This window comes from Microcaecilia unicolor, chromosome 2, assembly GCF_901765095.1.
Source record: "Microcaecilia unicolor chromosome 2, aMicUni1.1, whole genome shotgun sequence".
NCBI classification, from domain to species: domain Eukaryota; kingdom Metazoa; phylum Chordata; class Amphibia; order Gymnophiona; family Siphonopidae; genus Microcaecilia; species Microcaecilia unicolor.
In genome coordinates, this window is record NC_044032.1 from 566,169,413 (window position 1) to 566,194,801 (window position 25,389).

General features: G+C 49.2%; 1 protein-coding gene across 1 annotated transcript in view; it reads left to right on the forward strand.

Annotated features, from left to right (window-relative positions):
* PCM1 (pericentriolar material 1) overlaps positions 1–25,389 on the forward strand; it is an 866,960-nt gene that overhangs the window by 97,674 nt on the left and 743,897 nt on the right. Inside the window, 2 exon segments of the mRNA XM_030191464.1 lie at positions 11,120–11,290; positions 11,459–11,575. Coding sequence (XP_030047324.1) covers positions 11,120–11,290; positions 11,459–11,575 — 288 coding nt within the window.

Sequence of the window (25,389 nt, forward strand, 5' to 3'; positions counted from 1 at the left end):
TCTGAGGTGGTTAGTATGTCCCCCTTCCCATCCCGAACATGGGTGACAGCCCGCTCTGCTTTATGCCTTTTTAGCCTCATAGCAAGGAGATGACCAGCTTTGTTGGTGAATTCATATGAGCTAATTTGCCTCTGTGCCTGCAGCATGCTGAGATGATCTAAGTATATAGAGTCTAATTGCATTCTCTCTTCTCGTAATTCCTCCAACACCATTGGGGAGCCTCTAACCTTGTGCAGCTGTTCCAGCTGCCGAATGTTCTCCAGGCACCTCGCCAGCTGCGTCCGCCTAACCTTTGCATGTTTGCTAGTTATCTGCAAAAAGAAGCCCCTGGTGACTGCCTTCATAGCATCCCAGACTGTTTGGAGTGATGGCCCAGAGTCCACATTAAACTCTAAATATTCCTTCAGCACTTTCCTACAGCCCTCAACCACCTCCAAGTCTTGCAATACACTCGTATTTAATGTCCATCTTTTATCCTTAAGCTCAGCTTGTAAGCACGGCAACACCGCCCAAACCGGTGCATGGTCAGATATCGTCATACTCCCTATGCCTGCCCTCGGGCCCCCCTCAACTAACGTGGTGTCAAGAAAGATGTAGTCAATGCGAGAGTAGGATGCATGAACTGGCGAATAGTAAGTGTAATCCCGCACCTTCGCATGGTTCAATCTCCACACATCCAGCGTTCCTGTAGAGTGTACTAGGGCGCCCAGAGCCAGAGATTCCCTATTTTCCCCGCTGCTGAGCCGTTCCCGATCTATCCAGGGCTGAATTCATCACAGCATTAAAGTCTCCTCCCAGAACTATAGACCCCTTAGCAAACGTAGCCAGGGCATTCTTTATTTTAGCAAAAAATTGATCCTGATGATCATTTGGGGCATAAATGTTCGCCAGAGTCACATCAACCTGGTCTATAACTATATGTATGAACAAGAAACGACCGCCTGGATCACTTTTGATCCGTTTTACTTGAAATGCTAACGATGAGTGAAACAACACTGCCACACCACATTTTTTGGAGCCCTCAGAGGACGAAGCAAAATACGCTTTGGGATAGCTAGAATGGGAGAGGAGTCTCTCATGCGGCCTGCGAAGGTGTGTCTCTTGTATAAATACTATATGAGGGTTTAGTTGCAACAACTCCTTGAAAAACTTCTGCCTTTTTTGGGGCATATTCAAGCCTTTGACATTATAAGATATAATTTTTAGGTCAACGCTCATGTCTATCTATGCAAACAAGTCAGGCCAATATGTAGCATGTGTAGCCAATCCACTGCATTGGTAGGAACCTCCACTTATTCTCAGTATGTTCACTCTTCCCTCCCCCCCTCCCCCTTTGTTCCCCACAGTTAGCACCATCCAGAGGATTCATATCCCTGAGTGGGATATGAGGAAGCAACTCACCAGTATCCCGACAGCCCAACCCTACCATCCCCCCGCCCTGTACACCCCAACTCTGTCACCTATGTAATTTCTTCCCCATTATTGGACTAACTCATATGACTATCCCAGGGTTGACAACAGGTATTTATCACATCATCACTCGCCGCTTTATCCGCATATTACAACACACATACCTAAATCCCCCCCTTCTGAATTTATCCCCTTGTTCCCCGCATATCTACTGCTCCACTCCCCCTATCAGCCCTCATAAGTTTCAATAGTAACTTTGCATGCAAAAGTCAAAGATCAAAAATCAATTATAACATCTCTAGTGCGCTAGTTAGTCTGATATCCCAGGTTGTCCAAGATTCCCCTGATTCGCCTCAGGGCTACAATTACCAACATTCAGCTGTGAGTCTCCCCAAAGGCGTTCAGGTCTCTGCCGGTACGACTTTCTTTTTCGATTTGCCCCTCTTGGTGGATTCAGGGACCCGTTGCCATTTCTGCAGCTTTTCTTTCGTCGCTGATGCCAATGTTCCTGGAGGCGTTCGCGTGGCTACATGCCCTGCTTCATACAGGATCTCCCAAGCCTCCTCTAGCTGGTGAACTCTGTGTTTGGTTCCTTGCAATTCAAAATTCAGCGAAAACGGGAATCCCCATCTGTAAGGCACGCGCTGTTTAAGCAGCACCTCCAATGCCGGTTTCATTTGGCGCCTCTGCTGAAGGGTGTGCTGCGATAAGTCCTGGTACACCATGATCTTGGCTCCGCTGTACTCCAAATCTTGCGCCTTCCTGGCCTGTATTATAATCCGCTCTTTAACCTCATATTTGTGAAACCTGGCAATGATATCCCGCGGCCTGTGCTCTTGTCGCGGTCCTAGAGCTCTATGCGCTCTATCTAGCTCAATTATTACCTCCTCCGTCTCTGTGTCCAGCAATGTATTGCACAAAGTTTGTACTATCCGCGGGACATCTTCGGTGTCCCCGCCTTCTGGGACCCCACGAAACCGGAGATTGTTTCTCCTACTTCTGTTTTCAATATCATCCAGCTTATTTATGAGCTCCACATTTTTTAACTCCAATGCTTGAATTTGGGAGCCATGTTGCTGCAGTGACTCTGCCTGCTCCTCGATCCGGAGTTCAGCGTCTTCAACCCTGCCCCCCAGCTCCCGGAGGTCTGTGCTCATTGCCTCCATCCGGTCCAAGATTTCTTCTTTGGACGTTTTTATATCCTCTTGTATGTTGGTTAGGAGTAGGCGAAGCTCTTTGGAAATACCTTTTTTCGCCGGGGGCGGCCGGGATTCAGCCAAAGAGAGCGCGGAATCTGAGTCGGACTGCGACGCTCGCGCCCGAGACTCATGGCGCTTTGGCGGTTTACTAGGCCCGCTGTTCGCCGGTCGTTCCGCTTCTTTGTTCCGTGTTGAAATTGTTTTGCTCATGATGCGAATCGCGAGGGGATGTACTGCTGCCCACAGCGCGTCTCCAATTTTATTGCAAACCACAATTTTCTGCTTTTTTTTGGGTGTTGGGAGCGGGAGCTCTCGGGCTAGGTGGCCATCATGAACCATCCCCACTGAACATTTTATCAAACAATTATATTGACATCAGACCCCATTATTTGCGACAGGAAGAGGGGGAAAAAGGGGGAAGGGGGAGCCTTTACATTCAGAGTACATCAAAATTCCCGTCCCCCACCCCCCAATCAAAACCAACCCAGTCCATAAGCTTCCCCAAAAGGGATCAGAGTTACAACATCTCCAAGGGTGCACGCATCTACTGCACTGGCTTGCAAGTCCCGTTGCTGCAACTTTATGTAGACCACACGTATTAAACTTAGGTCCCACAATCCCGCATTCAATACCCCCCCCCCCCCCCCACCTTCTCCAGACTCTGTCAACGTCCCAAGAGCCATTGCTGATTTTTGGAGAAAGAGAAGGAAGTGGGGGGGGGGGGGGGGGGGGGGGGAAGCTCCATAGATCAAACACTCTGCTAGCTTCCAAATGCTAGCCTGTCCCACACCAGCAAGCAATCACACTCCAAACTGTGCCACTCAAACAGAATTCCCTGTGCTCTCTGCTTCCTTTCCTATGCAGACGGTTGAGGAATACTCATGCCGCCTCTACTGTGGTGTAAGATCTAGTTGATCCTTCATGTGTAATCCTTAGGATGGCAGGGTACATCAACGCAAACTTTACTTTGAGAGGAAAAAGTTTTGAGCAGATGGGGGCAAAAGCTCTCCGTCGTGCCGTCACTCCAACAGAGTAGTCTTGAAAACAAAGAACATTTTGATTTTCGTATCCCCATATGAAGTGCTTGTATTATAGCCTACTTATGGGCGAAATTCAGTACATGGAGAATGACCACTCTAGGTCTCTGTGACACAGATTGCCTTGGCCCCACTCTATGAGCTCGCTCTACTCATAGCGACCCAATAATATCAGGCAGTTGAAGCTTCTTAGGGAACCACTGTTCTCCGAGGACAAGCAGGCTGCTTGTTCTCACGACTGGGTGACGTCCGCGTCAGCCCCCACCAACCGGAAGAAGCTTCGCGGGCGGTCCGCACGCAGGGCACGCCCACCGCGCATGCGCGGCCGTCTTCCTGCCCGTGCGCGACCGTTCCCGCCAGTTCCTTTTTTTCTGAGACTGGAGAGAGTCGTGCCTTCGCCGCTCTCTCTGTTTTCAGCCCCGGAAAAACCGTCGCGTTTACGCGAACCTTTTTATTTTATTTCGTTGCCGCGCGCTCCACTTTTCTTTTCTTTATAAAAAAAAAAAAAAAAAGGAGCACGCGCTCCCATTTTCCCTCGTTTCTAGCGGGGGCGTCGCGTTGCGGCCTAGTGGCCGCACGGTCGATTTCTTTTTTCGAGGTGTGATTACCGCCACCATCGACTACTTTAACTTCGCCGACGCGATTTTTCCGTCGATGTCCTCGAAGGTCCCGAGTGGATTTAAAAAGTGTGGTCGGTGCGGCCGGCCGATCTCGCAGACCGACACCCACGCTTGGTGCCTCCAGTGCCTCGGGCCGGAGCACAATATCAAGTCGTGTTCCCTGTGTTTCGGTCTCCGGAAACGGACTCAAGTTGCGAGGCAAGTTCTTCGGGACCGTCTTTTTGGAACTTGCGCCGGCCCCTCGACGTCGACCTCGACGGCATCGGTATCGACGGCCGGTTCTTCGGTACCGGTATCGATGCCCGAGAAATCGGCACCGATGGCATCGATCCCCAGGAGCGCACAGGTCCCGTCGGCCCGCCGGTCCTCCGGTGAAGGTAGGGGTGAGAGGCCGCGTGGGCAATCGGCCCCGGTCACTCCCTCGGCCCATGGCCCTCGGGACCGAACCCTGTCGGACCCGGTTTCTCGTGACCGAGGGGGATCGACCTCCTCCTCCTCTGCTCCACCTGGCGCCGATGACGGGCATCGCAAAAAATCAAAAAAGCACCGTCATCGGTCGCCCTCGATGCACCAGGGTTCCGGTGCCGGCAAGGAAGCGAGGAAGCGTCCGCGTCGAGAGGAGAGATCCCCTTCGGTAGTGGAGGTACTGCCGCGTCAGGGTCCCAGCACTTTGGTGCCGTCTCCTGGACCCGAGCAGCTTCTGGCACCGACACCTCTACCGGCCCCACCGTCTTTCCCGGCAGCGGGCGTGGACGAGTGCCTCCGAGCCATCCTTCCGGGGATCCTGGAAGGGCTGATGCGCCAGGCTGTGCCGGCGCCGGGGGTGCTTGCGCCCTCGGCGCTGTTGACTGTGGCGCCGGCGAGGTCTAGCCCGGTGCCGAGGCCGTCGACACCGCCGCCGCTTGCGGCGCCGGTCTCGACCGCCACGCAGGTGGAGTCCCCGTCGACGTCGATGGAGGGAGCTTCGTCCCCGCCGGCGCGGGAGTCCACCGCTCGACGACACCGAGGCCTCGGTGCCTCGATGTTGAGCCGGGCCCGGTTAAGGACTCAGCTACACGAGCTTATGTCCGATACCGAGGAAGAGGCCTCGTAGGGGGAAGAGGAGGACCCCAGATATTTCTCCTCAGAGGAGTCTGCGGGCCTCCCCTCTGACCCCACGCCTTCACCGGAGAGGAAACTCTCACCCCCGGAGAGCCTCTCTTTTGCCTCCTTTGTCAGGGATATGTCTATCTGCATTCCCTTCCCCGTGGTCTCTGTGGATGAGCTGAGGGCTGAGATGCTCGAGGTCCTCGACTATCCATCACCACCTAGAGAGTCCTCCACGGTGCCGTTGCACAATGTCCTCAAAGAGACACTGCTTCGGAACTGGATGAGACCGCTATCTAATCCCATCATCCCCAAGAAAGCGGAATCCCAGTACAGAATCCACTCTGACCCAGAGTTAATGCGGCCCCAATTGCCCCATAAGTACATAAGTACATAAGTAGTGCCATACTGGGAAAGACCAAAGGTCCATCTAGCCCAGCATCCTGTCACCGACAGTGGCCAATCCAGGTCAAGGGCACCTGGCACGCTCCCCAAACGTAAAAACATTCCAGACAAGTTATACCTAAAAATGCGGTCGTGGATTCTGCTCTCAAGAGGGCACGGAGTTCGAGGGATACCGCCTCGGCGCCCCCGGGGCGGGAGTCTCGCACTCTGGACTCGTTTGGGAGGAAGGCCTACCAATCCTCCATGCTCGTGACCCGCATCCAGTCATACCAGCTCTATACGAGCATCCACATGCGGAACAATGTGAAGCAACTGGCGGACCTGGTCGATAAGCTCCCGCCGGAGCAGTCCAGGCCTTATCAGGAGGTGGTCAGGCAGCTGAAGGCGTGCAGAAAGTTCCTGTCCAGGGGTATCTATGACACCTGTGACGTGGCATCTTGTGCTGCGGCCCAAGGTATAGTGATGCGCAGGCTCTCATGGCTGCGTGCCTCTGACCTGGATAACCGCACCCAGCAGAGACTGGCCGACGTCCCTTGCCGGGGGGATAATATTTTTGGTGAGAAGGTCGAGCAGCTGGTGGACCAACTGCATCAGCGGGAAACCGCCCTCGACAAGCTCTCCCACCGGGCGCCTTCAGCATCCACCTCAGCAGGTGGACGTTTTTCCCGGGCCCGGCAGGCTGCACCCTATTCTTTTGCAAAGCGTAGGTACACCCAGCCGGCCCGAAGGCTTCGTCAGGCACAGGGACAGCCCCAGCGCGCTCGTTCTCGTCAACAGCGTGCGCCTAAGCAGCCCCCTGCGCCTCCACAGCAAAAGCCGGGGACGGGCTTTTGACTGGATCCACGGGAACATAGCCGCCCTCAAAGTGTCCGTACCGGACGATCTGCCGGTCGGAGGGAGGTTAAAATTTTTTCACCAAAGGTGGCCTCTCTTAACCTCCGACCAGTGGGTTCTCCAAATACTGCGGTGCGGATACGCCCTGAATTTGGCCTCCCTGCCACCAAATTGTCCTCCGGGAGCTCAATCTTTCAGCTCCCATCACAAGCAGGTACTTGCAGAGGAACTCTCCGCCCTTCTCAGTGCCAATGCGGTCGAGCCCGTACCACCCGGGCAGGAAGGGCAGGGATTCTATTCCAGGTACTTCCTTGTGGAAAAGAAAACAGGGGGGATGCGTCCCATCCTAGACCTGAGAGGCCTGAACAAATTCCTGGTCAAAGAAAAGTTCAGGATGCTTTCCTTGGGCACCCTTCTGCCAGTGATTCAGAAAAACGATTGGCTATGTTCCCTGGATTTAAAGGACGCATACACTCAAATCCCGATACTGCCAGCTCACAGACAGTATCTCAGATTCCGCCTGGGCGCACGGCACTTTCAGTATTGTGTGCTGCCCTTTGGGCTCGCCTCTGCCCCACGAGTGTTTACAAAGTGCCTCGTGGTGGTGGCGGCGTATCTACGCAAGCTGGGAGTGCACGTGTTCCCATATCTCGACGATTGACTGGTCAAGAACACCTCGGAGGCAGGAGCCCTCCGGTCCATGCAGTGCACTATTCAACTCCTGGAGCTGCTGGGGTTTGTGATAAATTACCCAAAGTCCCATCTCCAGCCAACCCAGTCTCTGGAATTCATAGGAGCTCTGCTGAATACCCAGACGGCTCAGGCCTTCCTTCCCGAAGCGAGGGCCAACAACCTCCTGTCCCTTGCTTCGCGGACCAGAGCGTCTCAGCAGGTCACAGCTCGGCAGATGTTGAGACTTCTGGGTCATATGGCCTCCACAGTTCATGTGACTCCCATGGCTCGTCTTCACATGAGATCTGCTCAATGGACCCTAGCTTCCCAGTGGTTCCAAGCCACCGGGAATCTAGAAGATGTCATCCGCCTCTCCACCAGTTGCCGCACTTCACTGCTCTGGTGGACCATTCGGACCAATTTGACCCTGGGACGTCCATTCCAAATTCCGCAGCCCACGAAAGTGTTGACGACAGATGCATCTCGCCTGGGGTGGGGAGCTCATGTCGATGGGCTCCACACCCAGGGTCTGTGGTCCCTCCAGGAAAAGGATCTGCAGATCAACCTCCTGGAGCTCCAAGCGATCTGGAACGCACTGAAGGCTTTCAGAGATCGGCTGTCCTGCCAAATTATCCAAATTCGGACAGACAATCCGGTTGCAATGTATTACACCAACAAGCAGGGGGGCACCGGATCTCGCCCCCTGTGTCAGGAAGCCGTCGGGATGTGGAGTTGGGCCTGCCGGTTCGGCATGCTTCTCCAAGCCACATACCTGGCAGGCGTAAACAACAGTTTGGCCGACAGACTGAGCAGAGTCATGCAACCGCACGAGTGGTCGCTTCATTCCAGAGTGGTACGCAAGATCTTCCGAGAGTGGGGCACCCCCTCGGTGGACCTTTTCGCCTCTCAGACCAACCACAAGCTGCCTCTGTTCTGTTCCAGACTACAGGCACACGGCAGGCTAGCGTCGGATGCCTTTCTCCTCCATTGGGGAACCGGCCTCCTGTATGCTTATCCTCCCATACCTTTGGTGGGGAAGACCTTACTGAAGCTCAAGCAAGACCACGGCACCATGATCCTGATAGCGCCCTTTTGGCCCCGTCAGATCTGGTTCCCTCTTCTTCTGGAGTTGTCCTCAGAAGAACCGTGGAGATTGGAGTGTTTTCCGACTCTCATTTCGCAGAACGACGGAGCGTTGCTGCACCCCAACCTTCAGTCCCTGGCTCTCACGGCCTGGATGTTGAGGGCGTAGACTTCACTGCGTTGGGTCTGTCTGAGGGTGTCTCCCGTGTCTTGCTTGCCTCTAGGAAGGATTCCACTAAAAAGAGTTACTTTTTCAAGTGGAGGAAGTTTGTCGTTTGGTGTGAGAGCAAGGCCCTAGAACCTCGTTCTTGCCCTGCACAGAACCTGCTTGAATACCTTCTGCACTTGTCAGAGTCTGGCCTCAAGACCAACTCAGTAAGGAATTACCATTATCGTGTGGAAGGTAAAGCCATCTCTGGAGAGCCTTTAGTCGTTCGATTCATGAGAGGCTTGCTTTTGTCAAAGCCCCCTATCAAGCCTCCTACGGTGTCATGGGATCTCAACGTCGTCCTCACCCAGCTGATGAAACCTCCTTTTGAGCCACTGAATACCTGCCATCTGAAGTACTTGACCTGGAAGGTCATTTTCTTGGTGGCAGTTACTTCAGCTCGTAGGGTCAGTGAGCTTCAAGCCCTGGTAGCTCATGCTCCTTATACCAAATTTCATCACAACAGAGTAGTGCTCCGCACCCACCCAAAGTTCCTGCCGAAGGTGGTGTCGGAGTTCCATCTTAACTAGTCAATTGTCTTGCCAACATTCTTTCCCAGGCCGCATACCCGCCCTGCTGAACGTCAGTTGCACACATTGGACTGCAAGAGAGCATTGGCCTTCTACTTGGAGCGGACACAGCCCCACAGACAGTCCGCCCAATTGTTTGTTTCTTTCGACCCTAACAGGCTAGGGGTCGCTGTCGGGAAACGCACCATCTCCAATTGGCTAGCAGATTGCATTTCCTTCACTTACGCCCAGGCTGGGCTGGCTCTTGAGGGTCATGTCACGGCTCATAGTGTTAGAGCCATGGCAGCGTCAGTGGCCCACTTGAAGTCAGCCACTATTGAAGAGATTTGCAAGGCTGCGACGTGGTCATCTGTCCACACATTCACATCACATTACTGCCTCCAGCAGGATACCCGACGCGACAGTCGGTTCGGGCAGTCGGTGCTGCAGAATCTGTTTGGGGTGTAAATCCAACTCCACCCTCCAGGACCCGAATTTATTCTGGTCAGGTTGCACTCTCAGTTAGTTGTTCTTCGTAGGTCAATTTTTGTTATGCCCTCGCCGTTGCGAGGTTCAATTGACCTGGGTTCTTGTTTTGAGTGAGCCTGAGAGCTAGGGATACCCCAGTCGTGAGAACAAGCAGCCTGCTTGTCCTCGGAGAAAGTGAATGATACATACCTGTAGCAGGTGTTCTCCGAGGACAGCAGGCTGATTGTTCTCACCTACCCTCCCTCCTCCCCTTTGGAGTTGCGTTTTCATCTTTTTGCTTGTTATTCAACTGGCGGGAACGGTCGCGCACGGGCGGGAAGATGGCCGCGCATGCGCGGTGGGCGTGCCCTGCGTGCGGACCGCCCGCGAAGCTTCTTCTGGTTGGTGGGGGCTGACGCGGACGTCACCCAGTCGTGAGAACAATCAGCCTGCTGTCCTCGGAGAACACCTGCTACAGGTATGTATCATTCACTTTCCAGGAATCCAATCAAATTTTTGTCCGGAATTGCTTCAGGGAGACCCACCAGGTGCAGATTGTTTCTGCGAGACATATTTTCTAGGTCCTCAACCTTAGCTTCCAGCATTGATATCTTTTTATGCATGGTCCCCTGTGACTCCTCAACGACAGTTACCTTGTCCTCCACTGCGCTCGTTCTCGACTGAAATGCCACACATTCTTTAGACAGATCCCCCAGTTGAGCTTGTAAGCGTTCCAATTTGGAATCGATAGGTGACAATCGCCGCTCCAGCAGCTCTTCCAAAACTACCATCATCTCTGTGGTAATTTCTGTGACCCACACCGAAGAAATCGTTGGGCCAGCTGGGCTCGTGGGTGCCACCATTTTATCTTCCACTGCTCTGCCTCTTGCTTTTTCCTTATGAGCCGCTCTCGCCACCATGTGTCTAATTCCGCACCAGTTAGCTTCCAAAGTATGATCCGCTCACTTTATGAAGCTGAAATTTAATGTTTCTGAGGTCCAATGTCCTAGAAAACTCAGGGGATTCAGCTGGGGAGCTGGAGGAACTTGAACTAACGTCCTCCTGTGGCCATAGCGTGTGTAGCCTTGCTTCTAATAAAGTTTACTTGAATATTTTCTAGGACTTTCACAGGTGTCTTTCATTAGGGTACATGACAATCTACTGCTGCATACTACTACTTGTAGTGGAGGTTTTTTTTTTTCTTTTAATTGGTCACATGCACTGTCATGAGACATTGACATTGTTTTAACTTGACTGAAGAAAGACTTTCTGAACCATGTATTAACTCCATTTAAGTTAGGGGCTACAGTAGCATCTGCCAGCAGCTTTCTAGTTAAGCCGTAGAAGCTTCTACACTATTATGTGACTTATTAGTCTGGTTCAGTTTACTGTTCTCAACAAAATAATTGATTTTTGGTAAGGTATTTCTTTGTATTCATTGGGAAAATGACAAATTGACCTTTTCCAGTGAATATATTCCTGATATGTGACTGTATGAAAGTTTTGAATCTGTTTTTGGTTTTGCTTCTGATTAAGTTGTGAATTGATTCAAGTTGAATTGAAACACTATCATGCTCCTTGTTTGTAGGTTGTAAGTAGACTTATTAAAATTCGTGACTACATCATCAAGGCCAGATCAATGCGTGACGACCTTGTTGAAAAGAATGAAAGGTCTGCTAATGTTGAGCGCTTATCTCATCTAATAGATCATCTCAAGGACCAAGAAAAATCTTACCTAAAGTTTCTACAAAGGATGCTTGTAAGTTTGTGTTTAAGTTTTAAAAGTAGAACAAACTTAATGCAATGTGTTTGACTAGATGTTTTAATAGTACCACTATGTATTACTTGTTATGATAATATCAGAATAATTTTATCTCAATGTAGTTTTCTTTTAATTTTTTTTTTAATATTAAAAACACTATTTCAGGCTAGAGAAAATGAGGAAGATGATGGTCGAACAATTGATTCGGCTGTAGGATCTGGTTCTGTAGGTGAGAGCACATCCCTAAATATTGATGTGCAGTCTGATGCTTCAGATAATACGGTAAGCAGCTCTTTAGTAAACCTGCAAATAATCCAGTTTTTTGGTACATTTTTAAGTTTAATGAAATTGTCATTGAGAGTTATTTCATGTATTGAATTTTAAAAAGATAGAGAATCTTTCATGTTTACGGAAGTTGATTGATTGTAGGAAGTTTCCCTTTTTGTAAGGTGTTTGGGAAATGTGCCACATTTATTGTTTTAATTTTATTTTAATATGTTAAGTGGTTTAGTTTAATACTACTTGTGACATGTTTTTAAAATATAAATCTAATTTACTAAATTATTTGATAAAGGAGGTATCTCTTAGTCTGCGAATTCGGCCACGCATTGAGGACAATCTAGGGAATTCAGCTTCTCGTGGACAGGTTGCAGACATTGACATTACTGCAAGTCCAAAAGGGAAAGGTGACAAGGCTGCCCTGAATGGTAGAGAAATCTGGCCTAATAAGATTAATAGCCAGGAGCATGGATTACTCAAAAAGGTACACTTAAAACATTTTAACTTTAGTCTCCAAAAAGAGGCTGTCTCTTTGCGTATTCCCCCTCCCTTTTTTTTATTTGAAAAAAAGAAAAAGAAATGCAATTGAGTATTGAGCATAGTAATACTGTAGTTGATCTATTCGTTTAATTTCCAAAAAACATGATTCATTTTGTAATGTTCAAGCTTAATTCCCTCAAAATATTTGCAGTACCTATCATTTCAGAAAAATCTTTTTCCTCTAACTCATATTTAGAGTACTTTGTAATATGAAAGTGTTTGGTTTATTTGTTGGAATAGCTAATCATGTGATGGACCAATTCAGTTTTTTGTTACATATGCGGTATGATTAGATACTGACATTTTTCCATCAACAAGCAGCATTGAGTCGAGTACACAAATGGACAGCGGCATCTGATAGCACCAGCATGGATAGAGTGCAGAACTATATGTAAATGCAGTGGCCTCTTCAGTTTTGTGTGCCCCACTTTGCTGAACAGCCATGAAAACTCCTTATGAGTTTTCTTGCTTGCCTTCCAATGTAATTAAAATGGTTCTTACTATTCAATGTTCATATTGGGGTGGGGGGGGAAGGTAGCAAAGTAGGGGTTTTGTAGTCATGTTGTAGGGAGAAGACTCTTGATGGTGCTGATGGAATCGAGAAATGATTATTCCATAGTGTCAGCAGCAGATGAATCCAGAAACTGGTGGGTTGTATCCGTCTACCAGTAGGTGGAGATAGAAAACATGAAAGGAAGGCAGTGATCCTGGATGCCCAGCCCCTTACTCCTTCAGTATATCTCTTATCTCCAGTAGGTGGTGGACGAATTCCCTCCAGCTCCTGTGCTGGGTTGGCCAGTTGAGCCAGTGGGTGTGTGACTAGTGGTGCCAGCTTTGAAGGCATACTTGGTGGCCATGGCCCTGCCTTATCATGCATTTCACTTTGGTCCAAGGTGCTCCCTTTGGTGTTTGGCTGGACTGCTTTTGCCTTCTTCACAAGGAAAAAAGAAAAAGGCAAACCAGCCTGGAAGGAAACCCTGTGCCTGGATGGCTCTGGGGAGCTAAGAGTGCTGTTTTGACTCCTCCTAGAACCTCCACTGGGATCGGACACTGGCCTCTCTGGATTGAATGTTTTACTTATCTGGCCATGCATTCTGTGCTCGCTGGCGGTGCTATGGCAGCGGAAACAGACAAATGCTATTCCCGCTGTGGGAAGAGACGCTCTGCTTCGGGCTTTTGCAGGACCGGGTTTGCAGACAACGAGGGGTGCTTCGGGGTCTCCTGATGGGGGGTGGGGGTTCCTGGGTGGAGGTTTCTTTTCCCACAGCCACAGATGCAGTTTCTGCCATCTCTCAGCTGACTTCCTTTGATTCCTCGTGCCTTGATGGCTCATCCAGTGGCAGCTCTGGTGAGGTAGCAGCGGTCTGGGGGGGGAGGGGGGAGGTCCCTGCGGGGGCAGCAGAATCTGGGATGTCTAGGGGAATTTTTTCCCCAGACTTTACCCTCATGGCACCGGGCTTATTTGCTGAAGAGGTCTTGCCCTCAGTCACAGCCCTCTGTGGTGCAAGAGGTCACACAGGCGCTTTCTGGGGAGCTTGTCCAACTACCTCAGACCATAGTGGAGGATCCTACTCAAAAGCGCAGGCATGTGGCCCCCATGTCTGAGGTGGGGTCATTGGGACCCGATTCCTCTCCCCTTTCTGTGAGGGCGCTCGGGGGAATCTTCCTGGCCCTCTAGACTGGAGGAGGTGGAGCAGGGCGAGCTTTCTCCAGGAGGAACAGGATGACCCCACAGTCATCAGAATTTTTCATCGGAACGAGCTGTTTTCCCTCATTTCGGGCACCTTGGAGGTGTTGAATATTTCTGACTCTGAGGTGCAGGCGGCAGCTTCGCTCAATCCAAAGATGGCTAGCACACGGAGACCTTCTAAAGTGTTCTTGTGGTGCATGAGCGCATTCAGGAGCTGATTTCAGCACAGTGGTCCGATGCTAATGTGGGTTTAAGGTGGTGAGAGCTATGGCTCACCTCTTACCCTGTAGGTGCTGATTTTGTTGACAAATTTTCTACTACTACTACTTATCATTTCTATAGCACTACTAGACATACGCAGTGCTGTACACTTGAACATGAAGAGACAGTCCCTGCTTGACAGAGCTTACAATCTAAACAGGACAATAAAGGGATAAGGGAATTACTCAAGGTGGGAGTGATAACACGGACATGGCTACTGAACAAGTGATTAGGATTTAGGAATTAAAAGCAACCTCAAAAAGGTAAACTTTTAGCATAGATTTGAAGACGGCCAGAGATAAAGCTCCACCTAGTACATTTGTGGTGGAAATTGTGAGCCCTCTAAAATCTCTTCCTAAAGAAGACCACTCTTCTGGTGGAAGGTGGAGTGGCCCTGAAGGATATGCAGGACTGGCGGTTGGAGGCCTCTTTGAATCGTGCGCTTGAGATTTTGGCACAGGCGTTGCAGGCGTCAATTTGTAGTTTGTACATTGCCAGAGCATATCTTAGTTGGCAGCAGCAGGTGCTGGAGCAGGACCAGGAGTCGTATGATGCCTTAGTGATTGCGGATCCCCGTATGGAGTCTGGTCTGGCATATTTGGCTGATGCTCTGTATGATTTAGTGCAGGCATCAACCAATTATAGATGGCTCTAGTGGCGACTTTGTGACTTATTGCAGCATCATTGAACTGCAGTCATGGCGTCAAAGCAGTGTCTTACTAGGTACCCTTTCAGGGGATCTTCTGTTCGGGGAGGATCTGGAGAAGATCGTTAAAGATTTGGGGGATTCCAAATCCCAGAGCCTCCCTGAGGACAAGCCTACACCGGCTGCAAGAATGGATGTGTCGTGGCCTCAGTTTCGTGAGGCCCGATGGTACCGCTCGGGTCGGCCTTCTGGAACTTTTCAGCATGCCAGATTCCTGCAGCGACCTCCGTTTTGCAGTGACAAGCGATCAGGAGCGGTTGGCTGACAGGGAGCTCCTTGGGCGCTCCACACAATGATGGGGCGCTGGTCCACTCTTCTGTGACTCAGAGAGGAGGTCAGCTGATCCTTTTTGTACGAAGAGTGGATCAAGATCACGTCAGACCAGTGGGTTCTTGATCTTATCAGACGGGTACAGAGAATTTTTCGCGCCTGTCAGATTCCTTTTTGGAGTCTCGGTGCACCACTGCTGCCAAGCGGGCGGTGATTGACAATGAGGAATGCACAGGTCGGTACTCCATTTACTTTGTTGTGCCTCGGAAAGGAGGTTCCTTCCATCCGGTGCTCGATCTCTGGAAGTTCAACGAATTTCTACGAGTATGCCATTGCCGCGTGGAAACCTTGCTGTCTGTGGTAGCTGTGGTGGAACCGAGAGAGCTTTTGACAACACTAGATCTGAAGGAAGCATATTTGCACATTCCAATTTGGCCTCCCTATTAGTGGTTTATACGCTTTACACAGGGGTTTTTTTTGAGGGGGTACCTGGGGGGTACTGAGTACCGGCATCTTTTCCATTGTCTGCTAAAATTGACCCATGATCCTCAAGTTTTTATGAAAGAGCTCAGGCTCTATACAACAATTCTGCCTTGTCATAGATTCTGTGACTGGTTGCAGGGGGCCTGGTTATTTTGGGGTGGGTCCCTCAGTGATCACTCTACCCCTGAAGGATGGCCTGGAATTGAGTACCAGGCACCGGCACCTTTTTCGCTAGAAAAAACGCACAGTTTTTACAGTCCTAGGGCGCCCTGCCCTTTGGACTGGCTACGGCTTCACGCACGTTTTCCAAGGTCATGGTGGTGACGGCAGTGTTCCTGTGATGGGAAGGGGTCAGAGTGCACCCTTATCTCAACAATTTGCTGTTTCGAGTGCAGTCTCATTCCTTCTCAGATGCTGGACTGTCTAGGAGTGCACTTCAACATGGGCGTGGTTTCTTGCCGGAGGGCAGAAAGCTCAAGCTTGTTTCTCAGGTACGCGATCTGTTGTGAGTTCCGAGACCTTGAGTCTGAGATTATGTTCAGGTTGTGGGATCTACTCTTGAGGTGGTGCTATGGGCGAGGGTGCACATAAACGCCAGCTGCAGCGTTTTCTGCTTTGCAGATGGTCGCCAGTGTCCCAGGATTACCAACTTCCTTCCATGGCTTCCACATGAAAGGCGCAGCATGTTTAGATGGCTTTTTGCTGCAAACCTTCAGCGGGGGATGCTGTTGGCTCAGCTATGGGGGGTGGTGGTCACGGATGCCAGCCTCACTGTGTGGGGTTCTCATTGACCACCAGAATGTGCAGGGATGTTAGTCGATTACGGAGGTGGCATGTCCCATCAATCGGAACTGCGAGCAGTGATGTATGCACTAGGGCTTTTTAGAAGATTTTGGAAGGGCAGGCAGTATGCGTCTTCTCAGACAACACGATGGCGGTGGCATGCATCAACCGTCAGGGAGGTACACAGTGTCTCGTTGGCCTCGGAAGCGAGCGGACTGCTACGGTGGGTGGAAAGACATGTTCTCTGCTTGTTGGCAGTGCACATTGCAGGTCAGAGCAGTGTTCAGGCGGACTTTCTCAGTCATCTCCTAGATTTGGCAGAACGGGCGTTGTCATTGGAGGTGTTTCTCCATATCTGCCAGAAGTGGGGACACCAGAGATCAACCTGATGGTGTCCAGGGAGAATACCAAGGTGGCCAAGTTCTTCAGCAGAAGGAAGAAAGGATCTTGGGTCTGTCAGGTTGGATGCCCTTCTGCAGCCATGGCTGGTGTCTGCGCTGCTGTTCGTATTCCCTACGTGGTCGTTAATCGGGAGAGTCCTGCATCAGGTCTGGTGATCTTGGTGGCTCTGGATTGGCCGTGCTGTCCTTGGTATGCAGACTTGATACGTCTTCTTGTGGATGAGCCCTTTCGGTTTCCAGTGGTGCTAGGTCTCCTGCATCAGGATCCAGTCCTAATAGAGGATCCTTCCTGCTTTGGTCTTACAGCTTGGCTCTTGAGTGGTTGAGATTGAGGAAGAAAAGCTATTTTCTTGCAGTAATAGCCATTTTACTTTGGGCTCTGAAGCTCTCAACTACTATGGCTTATGCCTGTTTGTGACGGAAGTTTGAGGCGTGTTGTGGATCGCGCTTGGTCGCCTTTGTGTCCGTCAATGCCAGAAGTTCTGGCTTTTCTGCATGATGGGTTGCAGAAGAGTCTGGCTTACAACTTGCTCTGGGTTCAGGTTTTGGCGTTGACCTATTTCCGGGGTCAAGTTTTGTATTCTTTGTTAGTGCATTCTGATGTGGCGCGGTTTTTGCGAGTTGCGTTTCATCTCAGGTCACCAGTTAGGCGTCTGTGCCCAGCCTGGAACTTGAACTTGATGCTGTGGACGCTGCAGAAGTTGCTGTTGCAGCTTTTGCGCCTGGCTTCTGCCAAAGATATTTCCCTGAAGACGGTGTTTTTAGTGGCTATGACTTTGTTGAATCTCGGAGATCCAGGCATTGTCATGTAGAGATCTTTTCCTGCAGATTTCAGAGTCACAGTGTTGGTGCGGACAGTGCCGTCCTTTTTTTCTTAAGGTCGTTTCGGCGTTTCACATCTCTTTTTCTTCCCTCATTTCGAAGGGAGGATTTTCATCTGGAATTTGCTCAACTGAGGATGCTGGATGCTCATAGAGTTCTCTGGTTCTTGAAGATGTCTAATGACTTTTGGTGTTTAGATCATTTCTTTGTGCTTCTTTCTGGGCCTAGGCAAGGCTATGCTGTGTCTAAAGTGTCTATAGCTTGGTAACTGAAGGAGACGGTCGCTTCTGCATATCTCTTGGCAGGTCGATTTCTACCTGCGGAGTAGTGGGGTCATTCCACTCGCGCTCAGTCTGCTTCTTAGGCAGAGACTAGTGTGCTGTCCTTGGAGGACATTAGTAGGGCAGCCACTTGGGCTTCACAGCATTCTTTTTCAAAGCATTATAGAATTGATGAGGCTATGAGTGGTGATGCGAGGTTTGGAGCAGCGATTCTGTCATGGGGAGCGGCGGCTTCCAACCCTTGATAGGGGATTGCTTTGGTACATCCCACCAGTCTCTGGATTCATCTGCTGCTGATGCTTGGGAAGGAAAAATGTCTGTCTTGATAATTTTCTTTCCTTTAGTTGCAGCAGATGAATCCAGAATCCATTCCCGGTCATTCGGGCGTGCTCTACTTCTTGTTCCCATCCACATTGCGGTTGACTGTTGATGTTCAGTTTGTGAGGAAGGTTGGCAGTATGTTTATCTCATGTTCTGTTTTGTGATGCGACATATACTGAAGGAATGAGGGGCTGGATGTCCAGGATCACTGCCTTATTTCAGTGTTCTCTATCTCTAACTACTGGTAGACGGATACAACTTGCCAGTTTCTGGATTCATCTGCTGTGACTCATGGAAAGAAAATTATCAGGTAAGACACAATTTTTCCATCTGTGTAGAAGTTGACTGACCATTGTAGAACATAGTCTTTTTTTTATGGATGTTACTTCTTCCTTCGTATGTGGTAGCTTCACGGGTCCAGTTGCAGTGGAGTAGTGCCAGGGATTTTAAAGAGTAGTGTAAGTCTTCAGTATATTTGCCCAGACCTGATTTTAACGCAGTTGCAAAACTGTTCTCTAATGTGGAACACAGGCACAAGACACCCGAGTATAGGTGATTCTCAGGGTGCAACTTATGTGCAGGTATCAACTATGGTATCTGTCCTCAAATAATCTTCAACGTGACAGTAATGCAGTTCAGCAGCTTTTTCAGTGCACATTTCATTGCACTAATCTTGACATCTTGTTATCTGCGTGGTGATCTTCAGCCCATTCGCTTCTAGAATCCATTCTGATTTCTGGTCACTGGTCACAGTAGCTAGTGTTATCTTCTGTTTTGCTGCCTTTACTAGAGCACCTACTTTTTTATGCAGATGTCTAACAGGTTTTTGTCAAGGGCTATGTAAAGATTTTTGAACAATTGAGTGTAAAGAAAAAAATAAGAGCACGGCATAGGCATCTCAATCCATGGGTGTTATTCCTACACAGAGGCAGAGATGCTATTCTCAAAGGAGGGTTTCTTTACCTACTTTACTGTGTTGGGAAATCTCTCAATACGGGCTAGAAAATTATCCAGATCCTGATTTTATCTTGTTAGAATTTCCTTTAGAGAAGGTGAGAGATTCCACAGTAACTCTCCTTCTGACACTTTCCTTTGTATTGTCTCCCATCTGATGATGTCTTATCAGAGGTTCATTCAGTGCATATCCAGAGATGCTTCTTTTTCTTCTATAACCAGAAACAGAACCTTGAGCTGTGTATTTTAAAAGGCCAAAAGACATCTGAAGTGCTTATTGAGCCATTCCTGTACATTTGTTTTATTTCTGATATGTTTTATGATGTAATGTCTGCACTGTGTTGTGTTATTTTATGTACATTTGATCTCCGCTTAGGATACTATGATAATGCGGGCTACAAGTAAATTTTATTATTGCCTTTTACATAATCAAGAACTTTATTAGTGGCAGACTTGACATCTTTTATGTTTAGTGTATGACACATTAAATGCCTATTGCCATTGTCACCAGAAAAATAACTTGCCTGTGTGATGTGGGCAAACTTTGTAGGTCTGTGTCGTGTTTATGGCAGTCCAGTTTAGGATGGGCTAGAAAGGGTTTCAGCAGCAACTTCAGTAGCTGAAACTGAGGACAGAGCTGGGCAAAATTGTACGGTCTGGGTCCTGCAACTGACAAGACGGATTTGGATAGGCTGGAATTTTCTTTGATGTCAACTCCAGTAGTTGGAACATAAGGGCAAAGCCGTGCGGACTTTTATGGTCTATGTCCCAGAAACACCAAAGAAAGGCCATGATCAAGTATATAATAGCACTTTCATTGTCTAATTATGAATTGATAATGAGTGTAACTGTTGGGCAGACTGGATGGACTTTTCAGGTCTTTATCTGCTGTATGCATTAACAAATGTCTGTTCTACAATGTATCGGTGATTTGCTTTTTGGTTATAATGTGAAAGATTATGGACACCATCAAGGATCACTCTCCTATCCTACAGTACCTTTCAACAGTAGCTCGGGTTTTGTCATTTTCTAGACATATCAGCTCATTTTATTATGATAGAAGCTTCTACAATTGAAGGAATGTTTAAAACAAAAAAACCTCTCCTCCTTTCTCAAGGCAAGCACCACAGGCCAGCATGAGTCTTTCACTAAGCCTTTCCAATGAGGAGAGCACAGCCAAAGCAGGCTGCATCAGTGCAGCAACTGAACCCTCCATTTTGACTCTTCTTTCAAGTCACAGCTAGTTTCCTTTCAGAATTACATCTTGCCATACCTGTAAGAGCAAGGGTATAGTTCTTTGTTCAGGAGTGAACGAAAATCATGACAGGTTTTTTTTTTTTTAATTTTACACTGTATTATCAGTATTGTAGAAAATCTGCTGTCATCTTATTTTCTGTTCTTTCTATCAGAAGGACCCATACCCTGCTCTCAACTACTTTAAACCACACCCATTGGCTTCAAAAGGAAGTTGCCTCCAAGTGTGTACTTATGTTTCTCCAAGGACAAGCAGACTGCTTATTCTCACACGTGGGTCGATGTTCGTGTCGGCCCAGAAGTCAGCATTTTGCCATAGCAAAAACAAAAAAGTTTTGCTAGAGTCTTCGGGTGCGCATGCGCAGACTGACTTGCTGTGCAAGTGCGTACCTCAGTTTTCTTTTTTCCGCGATGAGGTGTGAAAGGTTCCTCCTGTGCTCGTTAAGAGTCTTTAGTTTTTTTTTTGTTTTGTTTTATTCGCGAGTTTTTTCGCGTCTGCATTACTAGTTTCTTTTTTTTTAATTTTTTTAAAGCATGTTCCTTTTAGTTTCTCATTAGTTCTTTTTTTCCTAACTTTTGGGTTTTCTTTGTTTTCTGATGCGGCCGGTTTTTAGGCCACACGGTCGGGTGTCTCCTTTTTGTGCCCCCTTTTTCTTGGCACAATCGAGTTTTTTGATTTTGTGGAGGCCGTTTTTCCTTCCATGTCATCAAGGACACCCAGCGGCTTCAAATGTTGTGCTTGGTGCCAGCTGCCTGTACTCTGTGTCTTCATATAAAGAAATGGACCCAAGTAACTCGAGAAGCCCAACGAGAGAGAGATGTTTTGGGTCTCAGTCCGGTCCTTCGACGTTGCCATCAACATTGGTATCGAGGTCAGTGGTGTTGACGTCGACATTGAGGGACACATCGACGTCAGGAGCAGAGGTAATGGCTGCTGAGACACCAAGTCGCACTGGGAGCAGTGAGGTGTTGAGTGGGTCTCCACCTGTCTTGAGGCCTCTTGCTATGCAGGCGTCCTGGGACTCGACACCGAGGAGACGTGAGGATTCCACGACCTCGTTCGTATCGAGGAATCCCTGTGACGGGCATTGAGCGAAGGCGAAGAAGCACCGTCACCGATCTCCAACACACGGTGCTGGGAGCTCTGTTGCGTTGAGTGATTCGGCACACGAGAAGTGTCGGCGCTGAGAGGCCTTTTCCCTCCATACAGGAGGTTCCGTTTCGCCGGTTTCTTAGTAGTCCGGTACCTGCACCTGAGCCTCAGCAGATTCTGCCACCGGCTGATCCACCGACCCTGCATCCTTCTTTGGCGGCTCTCGATGAGCGCATCCGGGCCATGCTTCCAAAGCTACTGGAAGGACTGCTGCGCCAGTCTGCTTCGGTGTCGGGGATGCTTGCACCTTCCGTGCCGTGTGCTGTAGTGGCATCTGGCCTTTCACCTGCGGTGAGGTCCCCTTCGGCACCGGTGTCGGATGCCACTCAGGTCGACTCCCTTTTGACGTCGGTGAAGGAAGCTTCGCCACAGTCCATGCGTGCGTCGGCCTCTCGACATCGCCATCGTGGACATTGATCCTCGGCGTCGAGGCAGGCTCAGTCTCTGAGTTCCCTAAGAGAGGTACTACCAATTCTGAAGAGGAGCATTTGTGGAAGTCAGAAGGAGATCCCAGATACTTTTCTTCTGATGAGTCATATGGGATTCCCTCTGAACCTTGCCCTCCACCTGAAAGGAGACTGTCTCCTCCTGAGAGTCTTTTCTTTATATCTTTTGTCCTGGAAATGGCTACGGCTATTCCATTCCCTATGGAGGTGGAGGATGAGCCCAGGGCTGAGATGCTCGAGGTCCTGGACTATCCCTCTCCACCTAAGGAGGCTGTGACGGCTCCTGCATACGATACTGAAGGAAGTCTTTATGTGGAACTGGTCGTTTCCTGTGTCTGGCCTCGTGATCCTGAAGAAAGCTGATTCCCAGTATCGGATCCATGTTGAACCTGGGTTGTTAAGGTTTCAGTTACCCCACAGTTCCATGGTGGTGGATTTCGCCCTCAAGAGAGCCAAGAGTACTAGACTATGCCTCGGCACTCCCAGGCAGAGAAGCTAGGACCTTGGATTCTTTTGAGAGGAAGACGTATCAGGCCACTATGTTCGCTGCCCTTATCCAGTACTATCAGCTCTTCACGAGCGTACACTTGCGGAGCTCGGTGAGGCAGTTGTCTAGCTTGGTTGATGCCCTCCCTCTGGAGCAGGCCGAGCCTTTTCACCAGGTGGTCAGGCAGCAGAAGACGTGTTGTAAATTCCTGGCCAGGGGCGCTTACGATTCTTTTGATGTGGCATCCAGAATCGTTGCTCAAAGTGTAATGATGCGCTGACTCTCATGGCTGCGTGTCTCAGACCTGGATCATTCGATCCAGCAGTGGATGGTGGATATACCTTGTCGGGGGGACAATCTTTTTGGTGAGAAAGTAGAGGATCTTGTTGACATGAAGCATAATGATGCTATGGATTCTCTCTCCCGCTGGGTGCCTTCTGCTACAACCTCCTCATCTAGGGGGAAGAGGAGTGCTCCCTATTCCTATGCTAGGCGTAGGTACACTCCGGCTTATTGACAGCCTAGTCAGGTTCAGCCCCAGTGCGCTGGTTCTCATCAACAGCGTGCGCCTAAAGCCCCTGCCACTCCCCAGCAAAAGCTAGGGACAAGGTTTTGACTGACTCCAGTTAAGCATAGCCACAGTAAAAGTGTCCGTACCGGACGACTTGCCAGTTGGAGGGAGGTTAATGTTTTTTCACCAAAGGTTGGCTTCTCATAACCCCTGACCGGTGGGTTCTTCAAATAGTCCGTTTAGGATACACCCTCAGTCTGGAATCCAAATTGTCCACCGGGAGCTTATTCTTAAGCTTTCAGCACAAGCAGGTACTTGCAGAGGAACTTTCCGCCCTTCTAAAGGCCCATGCGGACAAACCCGTTCCTCCAGGGGAAGAAGGGCTGGGATTCTATCCCAGGTACTTACTTGTGCAAAGGAAAGCGAGGGATGCATCCCATCCTACACCTAAGGGCCCTGAACAAATTCCTAGACCGAGAAAGGTTCAGGATGGTCTCCCTAGGCACCCTTCTTTCCATGATTCAGGAAAGTGATTGGCTATGCTCTCTGGACTTGAAGGGCTTACACACATATCTCGATACTCCTAGCTCACAGGAAGTTTCTTTGATTTTGGCTGGGAACGCAGCACTTTCAGTACCGTGTACTGCCCTTTGGCCTGGCGTCTGCGCCCAGAGTGTTTACAAAATGTTTGAAATTGCTGGGGATCTTCAGTGCTGGTTTGTTTCGTGGCTAAGGCTGCCAGTGTTTTAAAACTTTTCTTTCTCTTTAAAGCTTTTTCTTATAACTGTCTGCCTCTATATCTCAACTAAATCAAACATGAAAAAAACCGCTCTTCTTTCACTGCTGAGGGTATTGCCTCTCTGAGGGCCAGGTGCACTAAACAATCGTTAGAGCCCTTCCCTTACCCGATTCCCTTAGCGAATTGGTAAGGAACGGGCATGCATTAAGGAAAGGGAATGCAAATGAACTGCTCGTTGTAGCTCACTTGCATTCTCTATTCCATCGTTAAACAGTCGGCCAATCGGCCGGTCAAGCATGCGCAGAGCAGCCAAGCATTATGCTGGCTGCTCTGCGCATGCCAAATAAGCCTCCCTGTGCCGCCCGAAAACGCCGTGCTGCTCACTCCCTCCGATGCGGATCGATACAGAGGACAGTGCAGTTGAGGACGCCCATCCAAAAAAACCCGTCCATTTTGGCCGTCATTCCCCCCTGCAATAATAAAAAACGTCTTTTTTGGCAGTGCTTCACTCAGCTGAGAGATCTGGAAGTCCACGAGCCAATCACAACGCGTTTAGCCGAGCTAAACGCGTTGTGATTGGCACAGGGACTTCCAGGTCTCTCAGCTGAGTGAAGCACTGCCAAAAAAGACGTTTTTTATTATTGCAGGGGGAGGGGGGAATGATGGCCAAAGTGGACGTTTTTTTTTTTTTTTGGATGGGCGTCCTCAACTGCACTGTCCTCTGGATCGAGCCGTATCGGAGGGGGGTGAGCAGCGCGGCATCTTCGGGGGGGGGGGGGGGGGGGGGGGGGGGGAATGACTGCCAAAATGGACGCTTTTTTTTAAAGCGGAGCGCTATTTTTTTTGTTACTTTTGTTGCAAGTTTTTCAATCCCGTGCAGCCCCAACGAGAGGTACAGACCTCTCGTTAGATTTTCCAGCATTAAGATAATTGGAAAAGGTTAGTGCATCTCATTACAATAGGGTTTCTACACAATTTGCTCATCTGCATTCCGTTTTTGTTAACTGCTACCATTGGAAAAAAGTCTTTAGTGCATGCCAGGGTTTACTACTTGCTCGTTTAGTGCATCTGGCCCTAAGTCCTCTCTCTTATCTACTCTATACTTGCTAGTTTTAATTTGGGGGCTGGTAGTTTCTTTTAAAACTGTGTTCAATTCTGTGCTGGTAAATTGTTTTTCTTTGTGCTGGAGTTGTTTTGAAGGATCTGTGTTTTCTACCGAGTGAAGTAATCCCATTAGCTTGCAGTAGCAGATAGGGTCTGACAGGCAGTGTAGGATCTAATTTAGTCTTCCCACCCACCTCCCCCTAGGACAGCACTACATTTATAGCAAGTAGTGTAATTAGGGTAATAAGCTAGGAGTGCTCTTATGGAACTATATACATTCATTACCATTCAAGTAGTTGTCACTACAAGTACAATATATAAACTAAAATCACGTTATATCAGACTGAAATTCTTAATATTGTAGCAACTCTTACAAAATTGAGGAACTTGAAAACACTAAGATGGAGTCAGGAGTCCAGCAGCGAGAGGGGTGCTACCCAGTCTTTTGCGTTGAGTGCCATATGTATGATTATCTCCCAGTTGGTGAGATGTCATATGTGTGTGCCCGATGCAAAGAGCTCCTAGACCTCAGAGAGTGTGTTCATTCTCTCGAGGCTAGAGTAGCAGATTTGATAGAGATGAGGGAGATAGAGAAATACATAGAGGAGACC